This window comes from Pygocentrus nattereri, chromosome 14 (genome assembly GCF_015220715.1).
Source record: "Pygocentrus nattereri isolate fPygNat1 chromosome 14, fPygNat1.pri, whole genome shotgun sequence".
Taxonomy (NCBI): Eukaryota; Metazoa; Chordata; class Actinopteri; order Characiformes; family Serrasalmidae; genus Pygocentrus; species Pygocentrus nattereri.
In genome coordinates, this window is record NC_051224.1 from 27,513,804 (window position 1) to 27,538,058 (window position 24,255).

The 24,255-nt window shown below is 37.0% G+C and overlaps 1 protein-coding gene across 2 annotated transcripts; it reads right to left on the bottom strand.

Annotated features, from left to right (window-relative positions):
- Nucleotides 1-446: 446 nt before the first annotated feature.
- On the bottom strand, nt 447-21,707 carry srl (sarcalumenin). Of its 2 annotated transcripts, XM_017717026.1 has the most exons (7): nt 21,636-21,707; nt 12,184-12,279; nt 11,741-11,836; nt 6,997-7,032; nt 3,757-3,873; nt 3,422-3,655; nt 447-2,198 (listed from the first exon to the last, which is right to left on the bottom strand). In XM_017717026.1, the coding sequence occupies exons 1-7, from the start codon at nt 21,691-21,693 to the stop codon at nt 1,387-1,389; spliced, it is 1,449 nt and encodes a 482-aa protein (XP_017572515.1). In that variant the 5' UTR covers nt 21,694-21,707; the 3' UTR covers nt 447-1,386. The 2 variants fall into 2 exon arrangements, with proteins under 2 accessions (XP_017572515.1, XP_017572517.1); XM_017717028.1 differs by lacking the exon at nt 6,997-7,032.
- Between the last annotated feature and the right edge of the window lie 2,548 nt (nt 21,708-24,255).

Below are 24,255 nucleotides of genomic sequence, written 5' to 3' on the forward strand. Positions count from 1 at the left end.
GATACCCAGTTTAATTGACACAGGAGAAGGAGGAGAACCTGTAATTTGGCATGTATTGCTAGCGATACTGTGAGTATACTAACAAAAAAGCCATGCTATGAATTGAATTGTGTCGTTATTACATTAAACCAAGAAATCAAAATCATTTTTACACTGATGCCCTTGGTCATATTAAGCATGATTTATCATATATTGTTTAAATAAAAAGATATTTATCATTCTGTAATCTTTGAAGTGTGGTCACTTTTGCACACCTCAGAAATGTCTTCTGTTTTGATTACCTCATCTTGCGTCAGCAGATAGAGACAAAGAATATTAACCAGTATTATCAGCTTTCACCTGCATCTTCCATCGCCCCCACCTATAATTGTGTAAAAATATAACAAGACCACTCGTGCAAACTGTCTCTTTACTGTGAAGACCTCATGCTGAATGAACAGACAGTGTTATGATAGTAAACACTTTTATTGCTGTCAATATTGTACTGTTTATTCACTTCCCACTTCCTTACTGCTAAAATACTTGGGCAAATAATACTCTAAAGCTAATTTAACATATCACTAACATTACATCTAAGCCAAAGCAGAGGTTTCTCATCAAGTAGGCACAAAAAACACAGAAAACAAAGAAGTCCTAATAAAATGGCCTTCAGTGAGAATTACAGAAGACCTGGAAACACATGAAAACAGAACTTTGAATACATATACTTTATCCTGAAAGTGTTTATAAAGAGAACAAACAGAAAATGAGAATGTGATATCCTCTGTTAATATCAGTTAAATCTAGCCTAACATGCATTCTCAGTGAAAAGGTTTTTTCTTGTTTTGTTTTACTGAGACAAATCTTACAGCAGCAAGACACAAGTCTATTTTTTTGTGAAAGTGACTAAATTCACACCTATGAAAGAAAAAAAAAGTCATGAGCTGACCTACTAATTTTCTTTTCATAAACACATTGTTTACAAAACTACAACCTATTTTTTTTATAAAACACGACTGTGACAGCTATTTATTTGTATTTTTTTTTTCAATTTTATTCACATTGAAGGCAGCTTATACTGAATATGCCAGTCCCAGGATTTTTTTCTTTTATGTGTGTCAGCTATATTTCTTCCATTTGTACACCTTTCCCTCCAAACTGCATACAGTTCACAAAAACTAGGTGGAGAGTTTTATTTTGGTAAACTTATTTTCTCTTGCTTTGTGATTTCTCTAGAATTTCCAAAGTCCTGTTTTCTCAAAGACACCACCCCACCTCACCACTTAAAAATAAACCAAAAAAATTCTTCTTCTGTGCTGAATCTCCTCTGAGATGGACTGTGTCTGGCACGGGATATGTTTGTCACTCCACTGCCACTTTTCTTGCTCTCTTCTATACACCTTAACCTCAGTTTCGTCTGTAGCGATTCTTGGGCTTCTCCCCACAGCCGGTAGCCTCACAGGAGGACAAAATTGGGTTCTTACTGGAGTTGATGCTGCTAAGAAGGCCAGGCAGATCTTCTGTAATGGCCTTCTCAATCTTATCCAACAGGCAGCCACCCATGTATGAACACTGGGCAGAGAGCTGCTTGAAACTGGTCACTGGGTTAATACCAAAGAAGTCACGGTATGCATCACGGTTGGGCAAGTCAAACTTGCTAACATTGGTCTTTGCCAGAATAGACTTGAAAATGTAGAATTTGTCTGGGTCATCGATGATTTCCTTGAACACTAACTCAGGGTCACTGAAGAAACTCATCTTCTCCTTGAATGTCTGCACGTAACGGTCTACAAGGAGGCCATGGATGCGCACACGGATGCCATGCTGACGAATGAAGGCGATTTTGTTTTCCAGGCGGTTCTCAATCACTTGGTTCAGGTCTTCTAGGAGGGAAACCTCTTCACGTTTGAAAAGTTCACGACTGGTGTTAGGGGCATAGTCGTAGGGCCAGAAGGAGCTGACATACACCCGTGGGGGTTCTGTAACATTAATAAGAGGTGCCAAACTCCAGAACAGGGCACCATACACCCGCATGAGATCCTGGGTGGCCAGGCTGTCTGCCTTGTTCAGGATAATGCGGATCTGGGACTCCCGACCTTTCAGTTGCCTGAAAAGCATCTCAAGCTCAAGGCCAACATCCAGCTTGGTGGGGTCGAATACCACAAAGATCAGGTCTGCACGGTCAATGAACCACTGACACACATCATTAAATGGATAGCCTGTGAAGATAAAGAAGGTTGGTGGAATGTTTATCATTATAAGAACAATGGTCATTGGTGAATATATTTATTATTATTCAAAATTAATGCTAGATCATACCAGTGCTTGTGATTGGCTAGTACAGTATAAACTGGATGAATCATTATTTTCTGAAAGTAATTAAATGCAGAAAGAGAGAAACCAATAAGTAAAGTAAGAATTGTCGATTTACAGATTTCTGAAGAACCTAGGCCAGTCAAGTCAAAGTTTATTTTTGTGGCACTGTTTGCAACAGGTGTTGTCACAAAGCAGCTTTACAAAAAATCTGGATCCAGGAGCAACAGTGGCAGGGAAAAACTTCCCAAGCGCAGGAGGAAGAAAAACCTTTGGAGAAACCATGACTCAACAGGGGAACCCATCGCTCTCTGGTAGACACCAGAATTATTTTTGATTCTGATCTAAGTTTTAACATATTATCACATATTGATAATATCAGTGAGATGACTTACCTTTACCTGACACTGCAGAATACTAAGACGCTGATGTTTAATTCTACTAGGTTTCTATTCCAGCCCATATTGGTGTAATTATTTGATTTTTTGATGACTGAGACCACATGATTAAACAAGTATCTGGTTAAGGCAGGAATAATTTGCTTGATTGGATTGTAAATCTGCAGCCATTTTCTTTTTGTCTTACATTTTTTTATTTGACTGCTAATTACAATTATTCATACACAACAACAACAACAACAACAATAATAATAATAATAATAATATGGTTGTTGTTGCATAAATCATTTAGTCTATCAAGTCTTTTATTAGGCATAGAGTTGTATACAAAAATTTTAAAGCCTATGCTCAAATAACATTTTGTTAATTTTCTAAGTGAAAATAAATAATTGTCTACACCTCTGAACATTTAAATGTATCTATTTTTGCTGATATTAAAATATTGCAGAAAAAGACATCAAATTCTGACTGTGCAAATGTTCTAGCATTTTTTGTAATATTTGTAAATTGAATGTTTATTTTTTCACAGTATGTTCAATTTAGCAAATACATAGACATTGGCCATTAAAATTGACAGAAAATATCATATATAAGTTTGTATCCTGATGCATTATCTTATGTTCACTTAGATACTCAAGAAAAATTTTAATTTGACCAGAGGATTTGACACGTTTTCATACAACTATATAAACTCATGGAAAATATTTCTGACCCTTGTTTTTTCATTGTACCTCTCTCCTGCTGCTTGCGGTTCTCAATGATTCCAGGAGTGTCCACAAAGGTAACACGCTCCAAGAGCTTGTGAGGCATCTCAATGCCAATTAACTTCTCCAGAAAGTTCTGGCCAAACTTCTCCAGTGGTGAGAAGGAGCGAGAGCTGTCAGCAGCCATTACAATACCTTCCACAGACCGGATCTTCTCACCATGCATGATTACAGTAAACTCAGATGTAGTGGGCTCGGCTCCTGCAAGAAAGTTAATTTGAAGGTAATGATAATGACAGATAGGTGGAAACATCAGAGGATAAATATAAAACAGGGCTATATATGTGTGGACTGAAATTAACCTGTGTATAGTTGGTAAGGAGTGTCCTGAAGTCCCAGTAAATAGTTGATCATGGAGGACTTGCCTACACTCCAAGGGCCAAGGAATAGCACCATGGGTTTGGAGGTAATCTCTCCATCTGAAAAATATAAAGGTGGAGAATGAAATGAACACATAGAACAGCTCAACATCTTAAATCCACTGCTTACAAATGTGATGGGGATTGTCTTTCAGAAATTTGCCATATCCTGGTGTTTACTAAAACAAGAACAAGAGGTCATCAATGCCAAAACATGAGCCAACATACTAATTGCTCTCACAAGACAAATGATATAGAGCAAGCAAAGCAAGCAGTACAAAACACAAGGCTTCAGGGAACATACATATCTTCATGCACTGCCATACATCTTTCGGAGTAAGTGTCTTAAATGTTCCCTGCCATGCTCAACCACTAAATAACTGGAATTTATATGGAATTAATTTAAACTCTGAACCATCCACAGCAGCCTCTGTTACAAGACTAAAAGCACACAGAAAATGTGCCACTTGCCTCAGCTAACACTTTCAAGCACATTAAACTCACATGAAGCAAATGCAACATAATACAATAACAGACAAAATAAACATGGGCTCAGTGAGATTGTATTATCATAATGCTGGGGGACTATTAGGTTTAGCTAGGCGTCAGATAATGTTTTGCTTGTCAAATGATAAAAAAGTATTATGCATTGGAAAGTCAAGGACACAAAAGGCTGAAATAAGATCATAAATCTTACTAGAATACTTATAAACTATAAGTACACTTACTATAAATACAGCCAACATTGCCATCCTGATGTTAACTGGCCCCTTACTGGCTTTCATTCATTAATCTATAAAGTATTCCTTGTGGAACGTGGAATGAAATCAGAAAAGCAGTTCTAGTCTCTGAGAGGAAGTTTGTACAATATAACAGCTTAAGAGCAATTAGAGTTACTCAGCACAGAGAAAACAACAGCTTCTTTGCAATAACCTGCTACTTGTCACATTAATACTACACAATCTGGCCATACAGTCCATCAAAACCATTACTCAGATCAGTCCCAGAGAACAGGAACCCAAACTTATCACATGTCTTATTGGCTTCAGTATACAGAAAAAAATCTTGTTTTTAATGTGCAGTTTAATATTTGGGGTAAAGAAAATTATGCTATAAAAATATATCAATATCTTCCTTTTTTTAAAGGAAGGATGTATAAAGTTTTTTAAAGTAGCATGTCTGTCTATTAGATAATACAACTTCAATTCCAATGAAGTTGGGACGTTGTGTAAAACATAAATAAAAACAGAATACAATGATTTGCAAATCCTTTTCAACCTATATTCAATTGAATACACTACAAATACAATATTTATGTTCATATTTAAATATGTTCATATTGAACATATTTAATGTTCAAATGGATAAACTTTATTGTTTTTTGCAAATATTCACTCATTTTGAATTTGATGCCTGAAACATGTTCTAAAGAACATTTACCACTGTGTTACCTTTCCTTTTAACAACACTCAATAAGCATTTGGGAACTGAGGACAGTAACTGTTGAAGCTTTGTAGGTGGAATTCTTTCCCATTCTTGCTTGATGTACAACTTCAGTTGATCAACAGTCCGGGGTCTCCGTTGTCGTATTTTGCGCTTCATAATGTGCCACACATTTTGAATGGGAGACAGGTCTGGACTGCAGGCAGGCCAGTCTAGTACCCCCACTCATTTACTACGAAGCCATGCTGTTGTAAGACGTGCAGAATGTGACTTGGCATTGTCTTGCTGAAAGCAGGACGTCCCTGAAAAAGACGTTGCTTGGATGGCAGCATATGTTTGCTCCAAAACCTGTATGTACCTTTCAGCATTAATGGTGCCTTCACAGATGTGCAAGTTACCCATGCCATGGGCACTGACACACCCCCATACCATCAGAGATGCTGGCTTTTGAACTTTGCACTGATAACAATCTGGACAGTCCTTTTCCTCTTTGGCCCGGAGGACACGACGTCCATGATTTCCAAAAACAATTTGCAATGTGGACTCGTCAAACCACAGGATACTTTTCCACTTTGCGTCAGTCCATCTCAGATGAGCTCGGGCCCACAGAAGCCAGCGGCGTTTCTGGGTGTTGTTGATATATGGCTTTCGCTTTGCATGGCAGAGTTTTAACTTGCACTTGTAGATGGAGCGACGAACTGTGTTTTCTGAAGTTTTCCTGAGCCCATGTGATAATATTTGTTACAGAATGATGTCGGTCTTTAATGCAGTGCCGCCTGAGGGATCGAAGGTCACATTTAATGTTTTCTGCCTTGCCGCTTACTTGCAGAGATTTCTCCAGATTCTCTGAAACTTTTGATGATATTATGGACTGTAGATGATGAAATCCCTAAATTCCTTGCAATTGCACGTTGAGAAATGTTCTTAAACTGTTGGACTATTTGCTCATGCAGTTGTTCATAAAGTGAGCCTTTCAGAAATGCTTCCTTTATACACAATCATGACATGTTCACCTGTGGAATGTTCCAAACAGGTATTTTTTGAGCATTCCTCAACTTTCCCAGTCTTTTGTTGCCCCTGTACCAACTTCTTTGGAACGTGTTGCAGGCATCAAATTCAAAATGAGTGAATATTTTAAAAAAACAATAATGTTTATCCGTTTGAACATAAATATCTTGTCTTTGTAGTGTATTCAATTGAATATAGGTTGAAAAGGATTTGTAAATCATCGTATTCTGTTTTTATTTATGTTTTACACAATGTCCCAACTTCACTGGAATTGGAGTTGTATATCAACTATATATATATATATACTGTATATTGGAGTTGTATATATACTGTACAAGGTTAATTATTGTGTAGTTCAATGAGATGGCTAGTTAAATTTCAACTTACATCCTCAAGTGACAAAAATGATTTTAACTATACACCATATATAAAATAGCAAAATTTTTTAACATGACTGGCAACATGATTTCTAAAAAATACATAAAATGTATGTATATGACCCTTAGAATGCATAATGCAAATATTTGCATTGTTGGATGAATGTTCAAATGCCACTGAGCACAATTTAGATGGCCCCAGAGGGATAATCAGCATGGCATGAAATCACTATAGCATTCGTCCAGGTTGAATTGTTGCAACCATGGCTTGCTTCTTGTTGCTAGCTAGCAATATGCTGCAGGGGGTCAGATGCTCAGGCAGGAGCCATGCAGTGAAGTGCCCCATCATACCCACCTGTGGCTGAATCCCCAAGGGTTCGTCCAGGATAGGCTGTTTAGTGAAGTGGGCGTGAGCAATGGAGCAAGGAGAGATAGGGCAAGACAGGAACAGTCAGGTGCAGTGAAAACAGAATGAAGATGAATAGGAGAATGAGGAAAAGTGAGGGAAAGAAAGAGCCAGAGAAGGAAGAAATAGAGAAAAAAAGAAAGAAAGAAGGAAAGACAGAAGGACACTTTTCCTATGGAGCAGGAAGGAGGACTGTATATATATATATATATATATATATATATATATATATATATATATATATATATATATACATACATATATATATATATATATATATATATATATATATATATATATATATATATATATATATGTGTGTGTGTGGGCAGCACTTTACAGATCGGTAATAAGAGGGTAATATTATGGTAGTATCGTGGTAATGAGTTGTATTTATCCATAAATTGTCATTTTTCAGTACAACTTGTTGCCTTTATTTTACCATCTTATTACAAATTTGTTATCACTACAAACACCAGCTTATTATTCATTATGAACTGGAAAGTATGCAAGTAATATTTCGGTAAGTATAAATTGTTACCACGTTTTTCCTGACTTGTTACCACTACAATTAGCATTTTATTAATTCATAACAACTATCGACATTTAATTTATGGATAAATACAACTCATTACCACGATACTACCATAATATTACCTTCTTATTACCAATCTGTAAAGTGCTGCCCACATATATATATGCATTAAACAATCAATCCTATAGCAGTACTCAAAAGTATGGGATGTGAAAGTATGGGATGTAACAGAATACAAGTATTCAGAATACGTATTCAGAATAAATAAATGTGACATTTTAAAAGAGGCAGTTTTCAGAATACAATTACTTTGAAATAATATATATATATATATATATATATATATATATATATATATATATATATAGATAGATAGATAGATAGATAGATAGATAGATAGATAGATAGATAGATAGATACAGTGGGGAAAAAAAGTATTCAGTCAGTCACCAATTGTGCAAGTTCTTAAAAAGATGAGAGAGGCCTGTAATTGACATCATAGGTAGACCTCAACTGAGAAAAGAAACAAAAAATTTGAGAAAATCACATTGTCTGATTTTTAAAGAATTTATTTGCAAATAATGGTGGAAAATAAGTATTTGGTCAATAACAAAAGTTCATCTCAATACTTTGTTATATATTCTTTGTTGGCAATGACAGAGGTCAAACATTTTCTGTAAGTCTTTACAAGGTTGGCACACACCGCTGCTGGTATGTTGGCCCATTCCTCCATGCAGATCTCCTCTAGAGCAGTGATGTTTTCGTCAGCGGGCAACACGGACTCCAAAGGTTTTCTATGGGGTTGAGATCTGAAGACTGGCTAGGCCACTCCAGGACCTTGAAATGCTTCTTACGAAGCCTCTCCTTTGTTGCCCTGTCAGTGTGCTTGGTATCATTGTCATGCTGAAAGTCCCAGCCACGTTTTATCTTCAATGCCCTTGCCGATGGAAGGAGGTTTGCACTCAAAATCTCACAATTCATGGCCCCATTCATTCTTTCATGTACACGGACCAGTCATCCTGGTCCCTTTGCAGAGAAACAGCCCCAAAGCATGATATTGCCACCCCCATGCTTCACAGTTGGTATGGTGTTCTTTGGATGCAACTCAGCATTCACTCTCCTCCAAACACGACGAGTTGTGTTTGTACCCAACAGTTCTACTTTGGTTTCATCTGACCATATGATGATTCTGATTATTGCTCCCACAGTAGATTTCTTCACACCAAGCTGCTTGCCTATTGCAGATTCAGTCTTCCCAGCCTGGTGCAGGTCTACAATCTTGTTTCTGGTGTCCTTTGACAGCTCTTTGGTCTTCACCATAGTGGAGCTTGGAGTGTGACTGTTTGAGGTTGTGGGCAGGTGTCTTTTATACAGATAACAAGGTCAAACAGGTGCCATTATTACAGGTAATGAGTGGAGGACAAAGAAGCCTCTTAAAGAAGAAGTTACAGGTCTGTGACAGCCAGAAATCTTGCTTGTTTGTAGGTGACCAAATACTTATTTTCCACCATTATTTGCAAATAAATTCTTTAAAAATCTGACAATGTGATTTTCTGAATTTTTTGCACAATTGGTGACTGACTAAATACTTTTTCCCCCACTGTATATATATATATATATATATATATATACACACACACACACACACACACACACACACACCAGCCATTTTATTAGATAGCCAATCACATGGCTGCAACTCAGTGCATTTAGGCATGTAGAGGTGATCAAGACAACTTGCTGAAGTGCAGACCGAGCATCAGAATGGGGAAGAAAGGTGATTTAAGTGACTTTGAACGCAGCGTGGTTGTTGGTGCCAGACGGGCTGGTCTGAGTATTTCAGAAACTGCTGATCTACTGGGATTTTCATGCACAACCATCTTTAGGGGTTACAGAGAATGGTTTGAAAAAGAGAAAATATCCAGGGAGTGGCAGTTGTGTGGACGAAATACCTTGTTGATGTGAGAGGTCAGAGGAGTATGGGCAGACTGGATTCAAGATGATAGAAAGGCAACAGTAACTCAAATAACCCCTTGTTACAACCAAGGAATGCAGAATACTATCTCTGAACACACAACACGTCGACCCTTGAAGAAGATGGGCTACAGCAGCAGAAGACCACACAGGGTGTGACAATAGGGAACGATGTTACGGATGCATATGCTGAGATAAGCGAGTTTTATTTTGGGTAAATCAAGGGTCATAGTCAAATCGGTCCAGGTTCAAACAGCCGATACGGAGAGCAGGAGGGACAGACATGACAAAATGAACACAGAGCCTCAAACAAGAACCAAACACCACGAGAATACAATACAATAAATCCAACATGATCAAACATATCAAACAAATACCAGCCCTAGACTAAGGAAAACACAGGGCTTAAATACAAGAGGGCAAACGAGGGTTCACAAGATATATTCCACCTCCAGGTGGAAAACAGGTGGAAACATTCAAGGGTGGAGACAAGAAACAAGGGGCAGAACCGGGAGGAAACCAAAGAAGCACATGGATGATAAAAAGTAAACAAAAAAGCACATGGAGTAGTGGGAGGAGCCAATCGTGACACTGGGTGCCACTCCCGTCAGCTAAGAACAGGAAACTGAGACTACAATTCGCACGGGCTCACCGAAATTGGACAATAGAAGATTGGAAAAATGTTGCCTGGTCTGACGACATTCAGATGGTAGGGTGAGAATTTGGGGTAAACAACATGAAAGCATGGATCCATCCTGCGTTGTATCAACGGTTCAGGCTGATGGTGGTGGTGTAATGGTGTGGGGGATATTTTCTTGGCACACTTTGGGCCCCTTAGTACCAATTGAGCATTGTATAAATGCCGCAGCCTACCTGAGTATTGTTGCTGACCATGTCCATCCCTTTATGTCCACAGTGTACCCATCTTCTGATGGCTACTTTCAGCAGGATAATGCACCGTGTCACAAATCATATCATCTCAAACTGGTTTCTTGAACATGACAATGAGTTCACTGTACTCCAATGGCCTCCTCAGTCACCAGATCTCAGTCCAATAACGCGCCTTTGGGAGAGATTCGCATCATAGATGTGCAGCTGACAAATCTGCAGCAACTGCGTGATGCCATCATGTCAATATGGACCAAAATCTCTGAGGAATGTTTCCAACACCTTGTTGAAAGTAAACCATGAAGAATTAAGGCAGTTCTGTAGGCAAAAGGGGGTCCAACCTTTTACTAGCAAGTGTACCTAATAAAGTGGCCGGTGAGTGTACATGTTTTATATATATATATATATATATATATATATATATATATATACATACACACACACACACACACACATGCACTATCAATACTTACTGCATCAATGTGCACTGTGCTTTATTGACATAACTTTTATCAGATTATTACTTTTTAGATCTAATTTAAATGTTACTGTGAGATATACATTATAGATATATATTATTGTAAACAATGGTGGCTAACTGTTTTCTGTGTTATCTAAATAAAATCTATTTGCAGTACAATTTTCACATTCACCTTTAGGAGGATTATGGCAACTCACAAAACACAAAAGTCTACAGGTGCATGTATCAAAAACTGTCCCACTTTTGAAGAGACAGGTAGAAGTCTTGCTCAGGGGATTTAACTCATTTGAATAAAGAAGCAAATGTTCCATTAAATATATTAAAAAATAATTCCATGAAGAAATCTGCCAACCAGTGACATGGTGAATTCTGAGTCAGTTTTTTCCTGCATGTTTTATCAAAATATATTTAAATTGTGCTCTGTGTATGTAACCTTTTATGTTTTGTAACAGAATATATTGCTAAATACATTTAGGTCAGTATATCTAGTATTCAGCCATTGCTACTCTTTCAAAGTATTCTGCCCAACTCTACAACTGTGTCAGGGTTATCAAAGTTTAATTTTAATACATTATCTTCATCATACTGGATTAGGCTGTATTATTGTGGTGAGTGTAAAGAGTTAGCTGCCATGCTGAACCACCAGGGGGCAAGCTTTATCTTAGTATTGGACTGAAAAGCTGACCTTTGTTGAATGCCTCAAGGGTTAGTGGGAAAAGACATAATCACTTGTTATGTTGTGGATGTGTAGATGAAAGAGATGTGAGGTATCAGTTTAACATATGATGAAGCCAGATCCTTAGCAAGTGAAATACCTGAGATTTCATGTTGTCTGAGCTCATTGTATTTGTAAGCATGTTCCATTGGCCTGATGGAATTGTGATAGATCTTTCTCAGTCTCAGTAGAGCAGCTGGAAAACAAAAAAATATATAAAAGAAAGCAAGCATTTTATTGTTAAAAACAAAAAACAAAAAAAAAAACAGGAATTCAAGAAAGGTATGGATATGGAATAAAGGAAGATACATACAAGCTATAAAAAGAGAATCTGGAGATGAAATTAGAACTTAGATAATATGCATAATGCAGTGTTTCTTATTTGCCGTGATTGTGTTGTTGTTCCTCAAACCCTTCTCAATGAACACAGTTCTAAAACATATTATCATTCTACACCTGAAGGATTCTGACCTGCTCATAAGCATTATTTACACAATATTTAACCTAAAGGCTTCTTCTAACACAGGCACGTCTTTTACTCACCTGCATAGTCACCTGAGCTCTCTTCTGCTGCCAGTCTTAATGTCTCCTCAATGTGAGATCTGTCTCTCAGAATGGAGTCTAGAACCTCTTCTTCCTCTGCAAGGAATACACACGTATGTCTCAGCCAAAAGAATTGTAAAGAGAATGTTTCCACAATGTTTTTAACAACATATCTCTTTTTTCGGTTTCGTGCTTTATGCCAAATCCCACGGCATGTAACACAAAGGAAATCTTCAATTCTACAGGCCATAATTTACTTACTCCAAATTATTTTTATTTAATACCATGCATGCCCAGCATCTGGTGAAAACTGTCTTTTGTGCCTTTCAACTAATATTGCACATTTGTGGAGGACATACCATTGTCTCTCACACAATGTGGCAAAAGAATCTCTAAGCTGTTTTCAAATTGGATAATAATGGAACACAGTTGCCTTGGCTTTGATCGGGACTTTTTATAGTCCTTCCGAATCAAAAATAAACCAAGCGATGGCATGATTTGAAGTAGCCATGGTTGCATTGGACATATTAATGTGGGGGAGTCCCCAGTTTCATAACAGACCCAAAGCCTCTGGTGCAGCTCCTCTCTCAGATCTCCTGGCTGTACAGTGATTGAGGATAATAGCATCCTACCCCCCCAACTCTAAGACCCAATCCCAATTCACCCCTTGCCCCCAACACTTAGCCCTACCCCTCCGTTTTGTGCGTTCACGTCTAGGGGTAGGGTTTTCCCGATTGTTGTTGAGGTGGAGGGGTAGGGTGAAGTGTTAGGGCTATTTGGCCCTTCAAACTGAGCTTTTTCAGAGGCTCACTACAAATGGATTGTCACGAAAAAAAAATTCCTAGAATGCTATGCGAATAATCGGAAAGATGGCTGCATAAACGGCCAAAGAGACACATAAATGTAAGTATTTCTCTGTTAAAAAAGTTTTATTGTAAGAACCATTGTAATAGTGTTTTATGGTAATTTCCAGTACGCCAGTAATACACAAATGTCTTGGTCGCTACCTAGCGAATTTTTCGTTCCACCTTAAATGGTACAGCAACCTCGGGTACCAGAACATAACTGCTGCACGATTTAAGGTGGAATGGGAAAATTTGATCATGAAGCTGGCGATTAAAAAGCTAAGATCAGTTTCATATCACCGAAGAATTCTTGGTGACGATAATAAATAATTGCCTCCTCTTTGAAGGCGTATGATGCCCCAAGTGTATTTAAGCAGTGATGAGCTGAACTTTACCCTCCTCTGCTGTCACTGCAGACTGGCAGGGTCACCTACAGAGCAGTGCTAGTAGCTGTTAATGAAGTAATGTAGTTTTTTGTTTGTGCTCTTTTTTATTCTGTGACTCGTTTGATTGATTGATGCGTAAAACTGAAGTTGTGAATGAATCACGAGCACCCATGCTTTTTAGTCTCCTTCAGATAAATGGCAAATGTCAGTGTGATATACCATTATTGCTATAGTATGGAGACACAGCAGGAAAACATGTCCTGATTAGTTTAAATATGATTCACCTGTCCTGTCACATGACACACAAGTGAGATCACCACAGCTAGAGGCAGCATGTTGGAAATGGCCGGAAAACCTTGTCTCGTCTGTTTACATAAAAGTCACTGATGACAACTGATGACGTATCCAGTTCTTGAAGGATTGTGCCATTTCATAGGGGCAAGATTTCAACCACTACCCCTTGTAACTCAGTTTCAAGGGGGATGGTTACACTCGAAAACAAGGGTGAAAAAAAAGAAATGGGATTGGGCCTAAATATACCCAGAAATGGTAACTTATCAGCCTGTTAAGAATGTTTGTATGTGCCTGTTAACATGTATGGTCACTTTATAGTGCGTCTGGAATCAAGTTTCATTGTGGCATAATAGGCAGATCTAAATAAATGGGGGTATCTGACCTGTCTTTCCAATTCTCACTTCCATTCCTTGGAGGAATGTAGTTATGTGGTCTTTGTGGTCATGTTGGTCTCCGGTTACATTTCCCTACCTTGTACAAAATACTTACGTAAACACAGAAGGCATCCTACCAACTTTATCCCAAAATTATAACCTTGCATTCATACATACTTCTCTTGATGTTGGGAGGTAAAATCAAGATATACACTGCCAAAACAAATCTTTGCCTTTCAGGACACAAATGTTTGTTGTAAACCACAAAAACTGCAGTCAAGTGACAAAAGTGTAGACCTAAATGCACACACTGAAAATCAAGCTCAAGATTCTGTAGGTTGAGGCAGCATGATTAGAACATAACAGTACATTCCACAACAGACTGACGTGTTTACTTGCTTCATCATTTAGTCAGTGTTGTTTACTACATATAGATATAATATTTGACAATATCATGTGGTGTTTGTATATTATATATAAAAATATTGTTTCCCACTGTTTGGTGTTTTAGTTCTGTGACTAAAGAATTGTAGGGCCCCTTTTATCAGCACAGATTAAATTTTGCTCTAGACCGCAGGATGGTCAGTGTGGATTGTCAAGAGAGAATCAGTATTAACAGAATAAACAGACTAAACAGAATAAATATGCTAGGTGTAATCTGATAATTTTAAGAGAATAACAACTAGTCATACTTCTTAACAAACTACATTGTATTCAAAGTTTCAAATACTAATATGGATGTCCAAATGGGATAAACGGAAATTTGAGGAAACCCTGGCTTGGCCTTTTTTATATCCCAAACAGTATTTTGTCTGTGCTTTCAGTTTGCCAATATAACATCTTTAATCATATTTGCAATATTGCAGAACTGGAAAATCTTCAGCTGAAGATTCTCTTTGTTTACATAATTCAGAATGCATACTGTTGCCAAGAGAGAAACTGCAAAGCCTACAAATTCAGATAGCATACTATAAATGCTTTTTTCCCCCCACTCTGTGATTCTAAACAATGCGACAAAGTTAGAAGCATTTGATTTACATATTTCACAAAATGTGTATCATTTTACTGTTTTTTAAAAAATATCTGCCTATTTTGAATTTGTTATGTTGCAACGCCTCTTCTTTGCACAACACTCTCTAAGTGTTTGGGAAGCGAGAAGACCAATTGCTGTTGTTTAGAAAATAAAACCAATTGCTGTTGTTTTGAAAATAATAATGTTTTCACATTATTGTTTTTTGTTTCATTACGTGGCAAATGTTTTCACTGGGTGACCAGTCTGGACTGCACTTTAGCACCCAGACTCTTTTACCACTAAACCATGCTACTGTAATTATTTTCTCTAGATAGACAAAGCACTTTTTGTAAGTCCCTCTTATCCAGAGCGCTGCTAAATGCTGTAAATGTAATCCATGCAGCATGTGGTTTATCATTATCTTGCTGAAATAAGCAAGACCTTCCCTGAAAAAATATCTGTAGGGGCAGCATATATTGCCAAAACCTATATATATCATTCAGCATTAATTGTACCTTTACACATGTGCAAGTCACCCATGACCCCTTACCAACACAAAAACTGGCTTTTGGACTATGCACTGATGACTTGTGTGGTCTTCAACCCTGAGAACACACTGCCCATGATTTCCAAAAAGAATTTCAAATTTTGATTTGTCAGAATATAAGACACTTTTCCACATCAACTCAGTCCATCTGAAATGAGCTTGGGCCAAAAGAAGGTGGCAGCATTTCTGGATCTGGATGTTTATATATGGTTTCTTTTTTGCATGGATTTTTACCTTACATTAGTGAATGTTGCAGTGGTTTTCGGAAGTGTTCCTGAGCCCATGCAGTGATTTCAGCAAAATCATGTCTGTTTTTAATGCAGTGTCGACTTATATATATATATATATATATATGATTACAAAACACCCACTTTCTTTGCTGTTTTACATTGAGAAATTTGATTCTTTTATTGTTGCATTATTTGCCTGCATTGTTTTTCACAGAGTGGTGAACCCCTTATCATCTTTGCTTCTGAAAGACTCAGCCACTCTGGGAAGCTATTTTATACTGAATCATGTTACGACCTGTTGCCTATTAACCACCAGGTCTTTTTTCAGTATTACACAAATTTACCAGTGCTTTGTTGCCCCATCCCAACTTTTTTGTGTTTTTCTGTGTTGCTGGCATCAAATTATATATATATATATATATATATATGTGTGTGTGTGTGTGTGTGTGTGTGTGTGTGTGTGTGTGTGTGTGTGCATATATATTCAGTTTCAACTGTGCATATGTTGTCTTTGTACTATTTTCAATTTGATATAGGGTGTAAGTGATTTGTATATCACTGCATACTGTTTGTATTTACATTTTGTACATTATATATTTTTGAAACTAGTTTACTGACTATATACTCTCCAGGCTCTTAAAAATATATACAAAGCAGATGACTTGCATTAAGTCAAATTCTGCTTTAATCAAATCAGGAAGATTCTAAATACTGCCAGTGTAGTATTAAATATTTGATGAGCCTTAAACATGCCTCTATGGTACTTTTTTATTAAGAGGTCTTGATATTTAAAGGTTGAAGAGTCAATCCACAATGGAGACTTCAGTAGGATTTAGCCACTTGATTATATTCAGGAATCAAGAATATTTATTTATTTAACTTAGATGCCATAGACCATCATTCCTTTTTTACTTTTTTACAGTGCTGTAGTTTAGATCATTTAGCCTGTTTCTATTTGTCCTTCTAGTAAACTCTAGATATGGTGAGGGGTCATAAAAAGGGGGTCATAAAAAAGTGTATTTTATCTTTGGAAATATATTTATTTGAACCACATTTATAAATCCTGTTAGTTACAACGATCATTCTAAATGGTCATCTCTTTTTCAGAAGCTGTAGAAAAAGTTATCAGTTGGAAAGAAATGCAAAGTTGACATTTTTTCTTTTACCATGTAGTGGTGTTGCAGCAGTTCTATACACTCATAAAAATGGAATTTTGTTCCATGCAAGCACTATTTTGTAAGCACTTGCTTAATAATAAAAATATTTGCTTTTTCAAAACATGATAGATGTGTCTGGTTAAGACTTTGCTCCCATGTGCCACAGCCTGTAGATGTTTATTCTAGCCCCTATTTAACACCATTCAAACATTAAAAATTTAGTTTCCCCAAAATATGATCATTATAAGTTAGAATGTATTCATACATTTTCTGAATGAAGTGTACCATTGTATTCATGCTCACTCACAAGAAATAATGCTTCCATAGTATCAGATACCCGTCTTAGTCTCTTGAAACAAGTCTGCTTCAGATTAATCATAATCATAGCACAGAAATAGCAGCTAAATTTAAACATAAAAATTCAGTTTTTCAATGACATAAAATGACAGATATCAATGGAGCAAATGTATGAGCATATCTCTCATCCCTCCAACTCATAATATCCATCTAGTAGGTCTCAAACATAAAATAGAGACAGTCTCTCACATCTGTTGCTGGGACCATGGACATTTGATGAGCTAGTCGCCTAGCAACCCAGTAGGCTTTGGAAAAAACACGGCCATTTCAACAGCTCATCTTGTTGGTATGTCTAAATAGCGCTGTAGTCCCTGGCTTATTGGTCAAATACACATTGATGCTCCAGTGACAGAAACAAGAAAAACTTTGTTGTCACCCTTTGCTTAATCTGCATATCATGCCAGCTATGACCAGAGTGCAACTCATTCCTCGTTGTGCAACCTGTTTAGAAGCTTTCTTTATGCTAGCATTTAATTAAAGCAAATAAGATGTCCAACTACAGCTTCAAATGACTTTGTTGCAGTAGCCTTTTTCGACTGTAGAATTTCCAACAACACTACTACCAGTTTGAGAGGGATTAAGCTGCTGTTCTGTCTTCATACCTGTACATTGTGAAATACAGGGCATACTTGCAATGCATGAATAATTCTTCCACACAGCCAAACAAATGCCACACTGCTAAGAGACAGAAAAGAGCTGTGACTTGAATCTGTCCTAACACTTACCTCACCTTCACAAAGGAAGTCAAAGCAATGATTATAGAGTATATCATTTTTTTCTATGTAATTTTCTTTACCACACACTGTAATAAAACAGTGTTGTGTGATACAGTTTAATTTGCTCATAACTATGTTCCTTTGAGTGAATATATAAATCCCTTAGATCATATTCTGCTTACTGCACTCAAGAGACAAATTCAATTACTGTTAACATGATTAGGGATGTGGGTCCTGAGTCCTCCTTGAACCCAGAGGATTTGCCACTAGATAAAGGCAGGTGTACACAACCTTTACAGTGGGCCAAGGGATTTCTGTGAGAGAAAAGCTTCAGTAGGATCACAAGTACTATATTACAGGGAGCAAAGAGACACATTTTGACTTAAACTTTTAACTTCACTACCGTTTCGGGTTCTTTTGCTCATCTGCATTAGTGAACCCTGGTAGTATCAGATCAATCTGGACTTGCAAAACAAGTTTTCCAAAAAGTGTTCCATTTTTATAGTATGTTGTAACATAATACAAATGAATATACTACTGTTCTCTAACATTATCAAAAAAAAAGATAGTTATGATGATAGTTAGCCATGATAGTTATAGTAAATATTTATGAGCATGTAAGAACTACCTTGCACAAAGCATGCTTTTTAAAAAGGTTCTTCCCATCTCAAATCTCATGCCTTTAAATGTTCTTAAGGGAACCATTCTTTTGTGGCAACACTCAAAAGAACGGGCAATTTTACTTTAAAAAAGTCATTGCCAACTAGGACTCAGCCCTGATCAGTAAGCCCTAATAGCTCACTGTTTTTAAACACACTGGCATATAGTTCCATTATCCAAATATACACCGGGGAACAGTCTTCTATGTATAAATAGCCAGTGTGTGAAAATACTCATATGATCTCACCCTTAGATTTACACAAACAACTACATGAACTGATCCCACTCATATGTGTTTCTACATATATGGAAACAAAATATTGTGAATAAGAATAAAAATATACTCAATATGCTGGGAGACCAAAGTTCTGAAGTTACTTGACAGTAATTTAAAATTGAAATTTAAAGCCATTTAAAAGGACTTACATTATGCATTTTGAACCCTACTGTAAGGCTAAAAGTACTGATGCCCAATGACAGAGACAGAGCAAGGGGCCTAATGTGACAGTGGATTTGATTTCCTCTAACAGGATCATAGCTGAAAAAAGCTCAAAGGGGTTTCAGGGTTCAGACTCTGCAAGAATATCAGAAGATGGGGTCATAGGGATAGATTAAATTAACATCATGCATGAATTCTAGAGTGCCTCAACAGATGACCTTGAAGATATAAGGCTAGTCACTTGTTACAAAAAAACTAAGAGAGACCTTGTGCTAAATAACTCCCTATATCAAGTTTTGGTAGTGGGCAAAATGAGTCAATGACCCAAGTCAACAATTAGACAAATTAAGACAGTAATAAACAATAGGTTAGAATTCCCTCATGCCTATGTTTCTTTTTTAATTAATCAGTGATATACTTCAAATTAAATTGGAGTAGCAGCATACCTCAGCCTCTGGTCTGTCCCAAACGGCTACAAAACTGGACCAAATTTTTGGCACAATAACACCCCTTAATTACATTCCTAATCAATGACCTCTCTTCAGAAGAACTTTACAAAGGATTGCACAAAAACCACAACAAATCCAAAAATGGTCAACACATTGCTAATACAATGTGTGTGGCACACTATATACAATACAAAATGGGTATCATTACGGTTACATGCTGAAGAATGTTAAGCCCTTTCTCAGGCAAAAAAAATGTTTCCACCTGAGCTTCTTCAGTTCCTGCTGTAGATTTCATAGCACTACAAATTTCAGTATTTTTTATTGTGTACTTAATTCAAACCATGAATTCCTGTTTACATTGACCATTGGATAAACTAGGAGTTTCAAAGCAGCAAAAATACACTAGTGTAGCCCCCGATTAATAAATCACTTATGTGAAAGCAATGTGCCAGAAAAAGTGTAACAAAGTTTGGCAATGACAAGCAGCATACATGTTAATGGACAAGGCTGGCATTTATGTCCCTCCTGCAGAAATAAGGCATGTCCCTATATGGGCAGCCGCTGAGGATAAATTGTGATTGTGACAGTGCAGGGTGACAGCAGCTGTGTTGTGTGTCAAATGGTTGGGGGGTGGGGGTTGGTGCAGAGAAGGAGAGGAGGGGCAGCAAGAGGTAAAAGAGAAGAGGGGGGGGGGGGGGAGGGGGGTGCAGAGAAAGGGGGTGAGAGGATGGAGATCTATAGTGAATAGTGTCCAGTTACAGGACACTTTCCAATCTTAGACACCTGATGGGAGCCTGGGATATGAAGGCCTGCGCCTGGTCTGCGAGGAACCCAAGGGCAGAACAAGGGTAGTGCCTATGGCCAGAATCAATTGAAAAAACTCATCTGCAGCTTAGTTTAAAAGCAAGCAGTACAAACTGCTTTGGCATAGAGTGAACAAACAGACTCCTCAGGAACATGGCTGATTAGCAGAGTATCATCCACAAGAAACATTATAAAAAATTAGAGTCAGTGCAAAGCACTTAACGTACTTCTTCAGCCTGAAATCTTTGTCTTATATTTGATTTAAAAAAGATATCTAATAAGATATAAGACCTTGAAAGCATATACATTATACTTTAAAAAAGACAAGCAATTAAGAACTTGGTCAAAATGTATTGTTTTTTTTCTCTAGTCTGCTAGCTCTAGGTCTTTCCATCAGCTGGTGCCATGCCTCAGAGCAGCTGACACACAATGGCGGTGCGTGAGCCATGGCCATATTAAAATACGCTCTGCCTGAGTCAGAGACTTTCAGCCCTGCCCTCTAATTTTAAAGAGACATGTGGACCCATTAAAAAATGTAAAAAACAAATTAAAAATGACCAAGTGTGCATTAATCAAAACTGTATAAAGATGAGCCCCCTAACATGATTCATCCTGTGCACAGAGATGGAGGATGTTACATTAAAAGGATGTAATATGTCCTTAAACTAATACGGACCAATGGTAAAAGAACTGAGTGACACAATCAGACTTCTATCCCCCTGACAGATGTCAAACATTTCATCTCATCAGTGAGTTTGATCATTCTTTTGAAACACATAATAGCAATATTATAAATACATCATTATTCTTAAGGCCAACATTACTTTCAGGTGTCAACTGTTATTTCAAATCCAAAAACTACAGATAGAGTTTAACACTGGTATTGAGCACTTGTTAAATTCTCTCCCATTTCGATACTGAACAGATAATCAAGTTTCAGGCAGGTGGGCAACTACAGTGGGCATGTTTTGTCAACTGAGCTGCATTGCAAAGTCTTCAGAACAAAGATGAATTTATCTGCAAAGAAACAATTTAGTTTCAGGAACTTTCACCAGTGTTAAGAGTATCAGCTCTAATAAAGCATTGATCAAATGTTAAAACTAAAACAGTGTTTATGTCTAAATCTGATAAGAAGCACAAACAAACACCAAAAAGTTCAATAAAAGTGCTAAAAGCTATTACCTGGCGTGGCAAGTGCCAGCACGGAGACAAAGCAGCAGACTGAGACTAAGCCTTTCATGTTGACTGCCAGGAGAACTCTGACAGCCTCAGTGACTATATATACCATCCACAGAAGGTCAAGGGGCAAGCAGCAAAGAGGCTGGGTAACCAATGGGGACTGCTGGGTGGTCACCATGTCTTAGATTGTGCATGGGGGTTGGTGTTCACAGGCATCATAGCAGGGCGGCATGCCACTGAGGACTACGTACTGGAGCAGCTGACTGTTTCTTTTAGCCACTCTGTTATGCCTGTGACGCCAAATCAAAGGTGTATGGGCTCTCCAACCCCCATTTTTAGGAGGGACACTTTTGTTGGCAAACAAATGTAGACTACAGGCACTGTACTATATTTAATGCAAGTAATATCAATAATCTAATACTCTACAATTGTATGAATAACATGATTGAGAATGTAACGTGTGATGCCAGCAGTTCTATAATTTTGGTATTATCATATTTTAACTAATCTATTTATAGTTATATTTAATCACCATAAATTCATGGCAGTTTTAGTGGTTTTACACATGCAATATCTCTGTTTTATGGTAATAATTGAAATAAACCCTTAGTCACCCTAAACCAAAGCATAGGAAACCAAGTTATAAGCCAAATTTAATAGCTTGGTCTGTTCAATGAACACAAGCACCAGTAACCAAAAAAATCTTATTTTATTAAGAGGTATTATTAGGACCTGAGGAATATATACTACAAAAGATTTCTTTTAAGGTAGTGTATCCTCTGAAGCTGGCTTGCTTGGCGCAGGTTAAGTTGATTCTAGTCCCAGAGCGTGAATAAAAAAAATCCCTACTCTATCAATGTCAAAAACAGTGTTGCCCTTCTCAGAAGACCCCATGGATGTTATAACGGGATTACCATATAATACCAGAGTATTTTCAGGGACAGACTGAATCTTTAATCATCAAGGATCAACAGGATGGGTCATTAAGGCAGGGTGAGTTGCTGGGCCTTTCATTACTAAAAAATATTTCATTTAATCAAACCTTTTGCTCTTTTATGTACAATTATTCCTTGTCTTAATTTTATTGAAACAAAAATCCAACCAAATAATTCCTGAATATTTTTTGTTTGTAGTATTTTAAAATGTTACTTTTATTTACGTATATATGTGAGGTAAGTAATCTATTTTTACTTGGTTACTGTTTAGTCATTCACATTTAGTTATTTCCTCCTTTTTTGTATCTTAAAAAGAAAAGAAAGAATAAATTAAAAATGGTCCACACTGCTTTCAACCAACAGTCCGAAAAGCTAAAGGAAAATATATACAGTGCTGTTTGACAGTGTGTGAATATTAGCATTATGTGCATTTTTTGCATAATTTTTTTGTCAAGTCACAACAACAGATGAAGAGAAAGAAATATCACAAACAGGTCTTTACAGTCTTTAAAGTACAGTGGTCACAGTATCATGATTTGGGACTGTTTTGCTGCTATTATAACAGGACAGCTTGCCACCACTTGAGCAATAAATTCTGAACTGCATCTAGAAATACTAGAATGAAAGAATTAATAGAATGAAAAAGTATAGAATAGTTTGTGTTTGTGTGTTGAGTTTTGTTCTACTGTGTTCTCTTTATCTATTTTTATGACACATGAAGATCTGATCATATTTCCGGTACATTTTCTGAGAAGTTCACATGATGTTAAAGGGTTTACAAAGTTTCAAGCAATCAGATGAAGAAATTCACACAATGGTAAATAGTTTGCAAACTTTCAAGCAACAGTGTACACTATCTGAGAAACAGTCATTAAAGCAGCTGAAGAGAACCAGGGTGCAGCACAGAACTGACCTCTATGTGCTGAAAGCTGTAACTATACAAGCAAAATCTTTCAGTAGGTTAAATGGAAGAATAAGCAAAAAAGAAAATAATGATGGTAAATATATAAAAATACAACAAAACAATTACAACTGATCTATTTTGTTGGTCTGAGAAATCTTTCTCTTCCCTTTAAAACTATGTGTTTCTATGTTATTATACAGAAAAATATCTAACCATTCATCAAATTGTTTATCATTTACTATTGAACTATGATCAAACAATTTATCTTGTGCTAAACAAAACCATAGTAGAACAATACATTTTGTGCTTTATTAATATATTTTATGTACAGTTGACTAATGTCTTGGTTTCAGTGTCACAGCAAGATAAATGTTTGTCAACATTTTGACAAATTCCTCTATAAAGTTCCTTTTAAATAATTTAATAATTCTGCATATTTTGGGCCGTCAGCATTTCAGTGGGCCTGCCTTGTAATTCTAAAATATGAAATTTTTTTCGTTCTGGCACTCTGTTGCTGGTTTGCTTCCATTTCATGAACCAACCTTTTTTTGGTTTTTGATCACAGATGGCCTGACATTCTGTGGCATAAGCTCCTGTTACAGCTGGGAATTTATTGCCCTCTCATAGCAGGACCACACCATTGCACAGTCAACCATGCTTTAAAGCTGGGATGACATTTTAGTGTTGAATTGCTGCAGTTTGTTTTCTCTAAATGTATCAGTAAAATACATTTTCAAAATACAGAGGCATCCCACTGATCTTCTGAAACAGAAAGTGCAACACT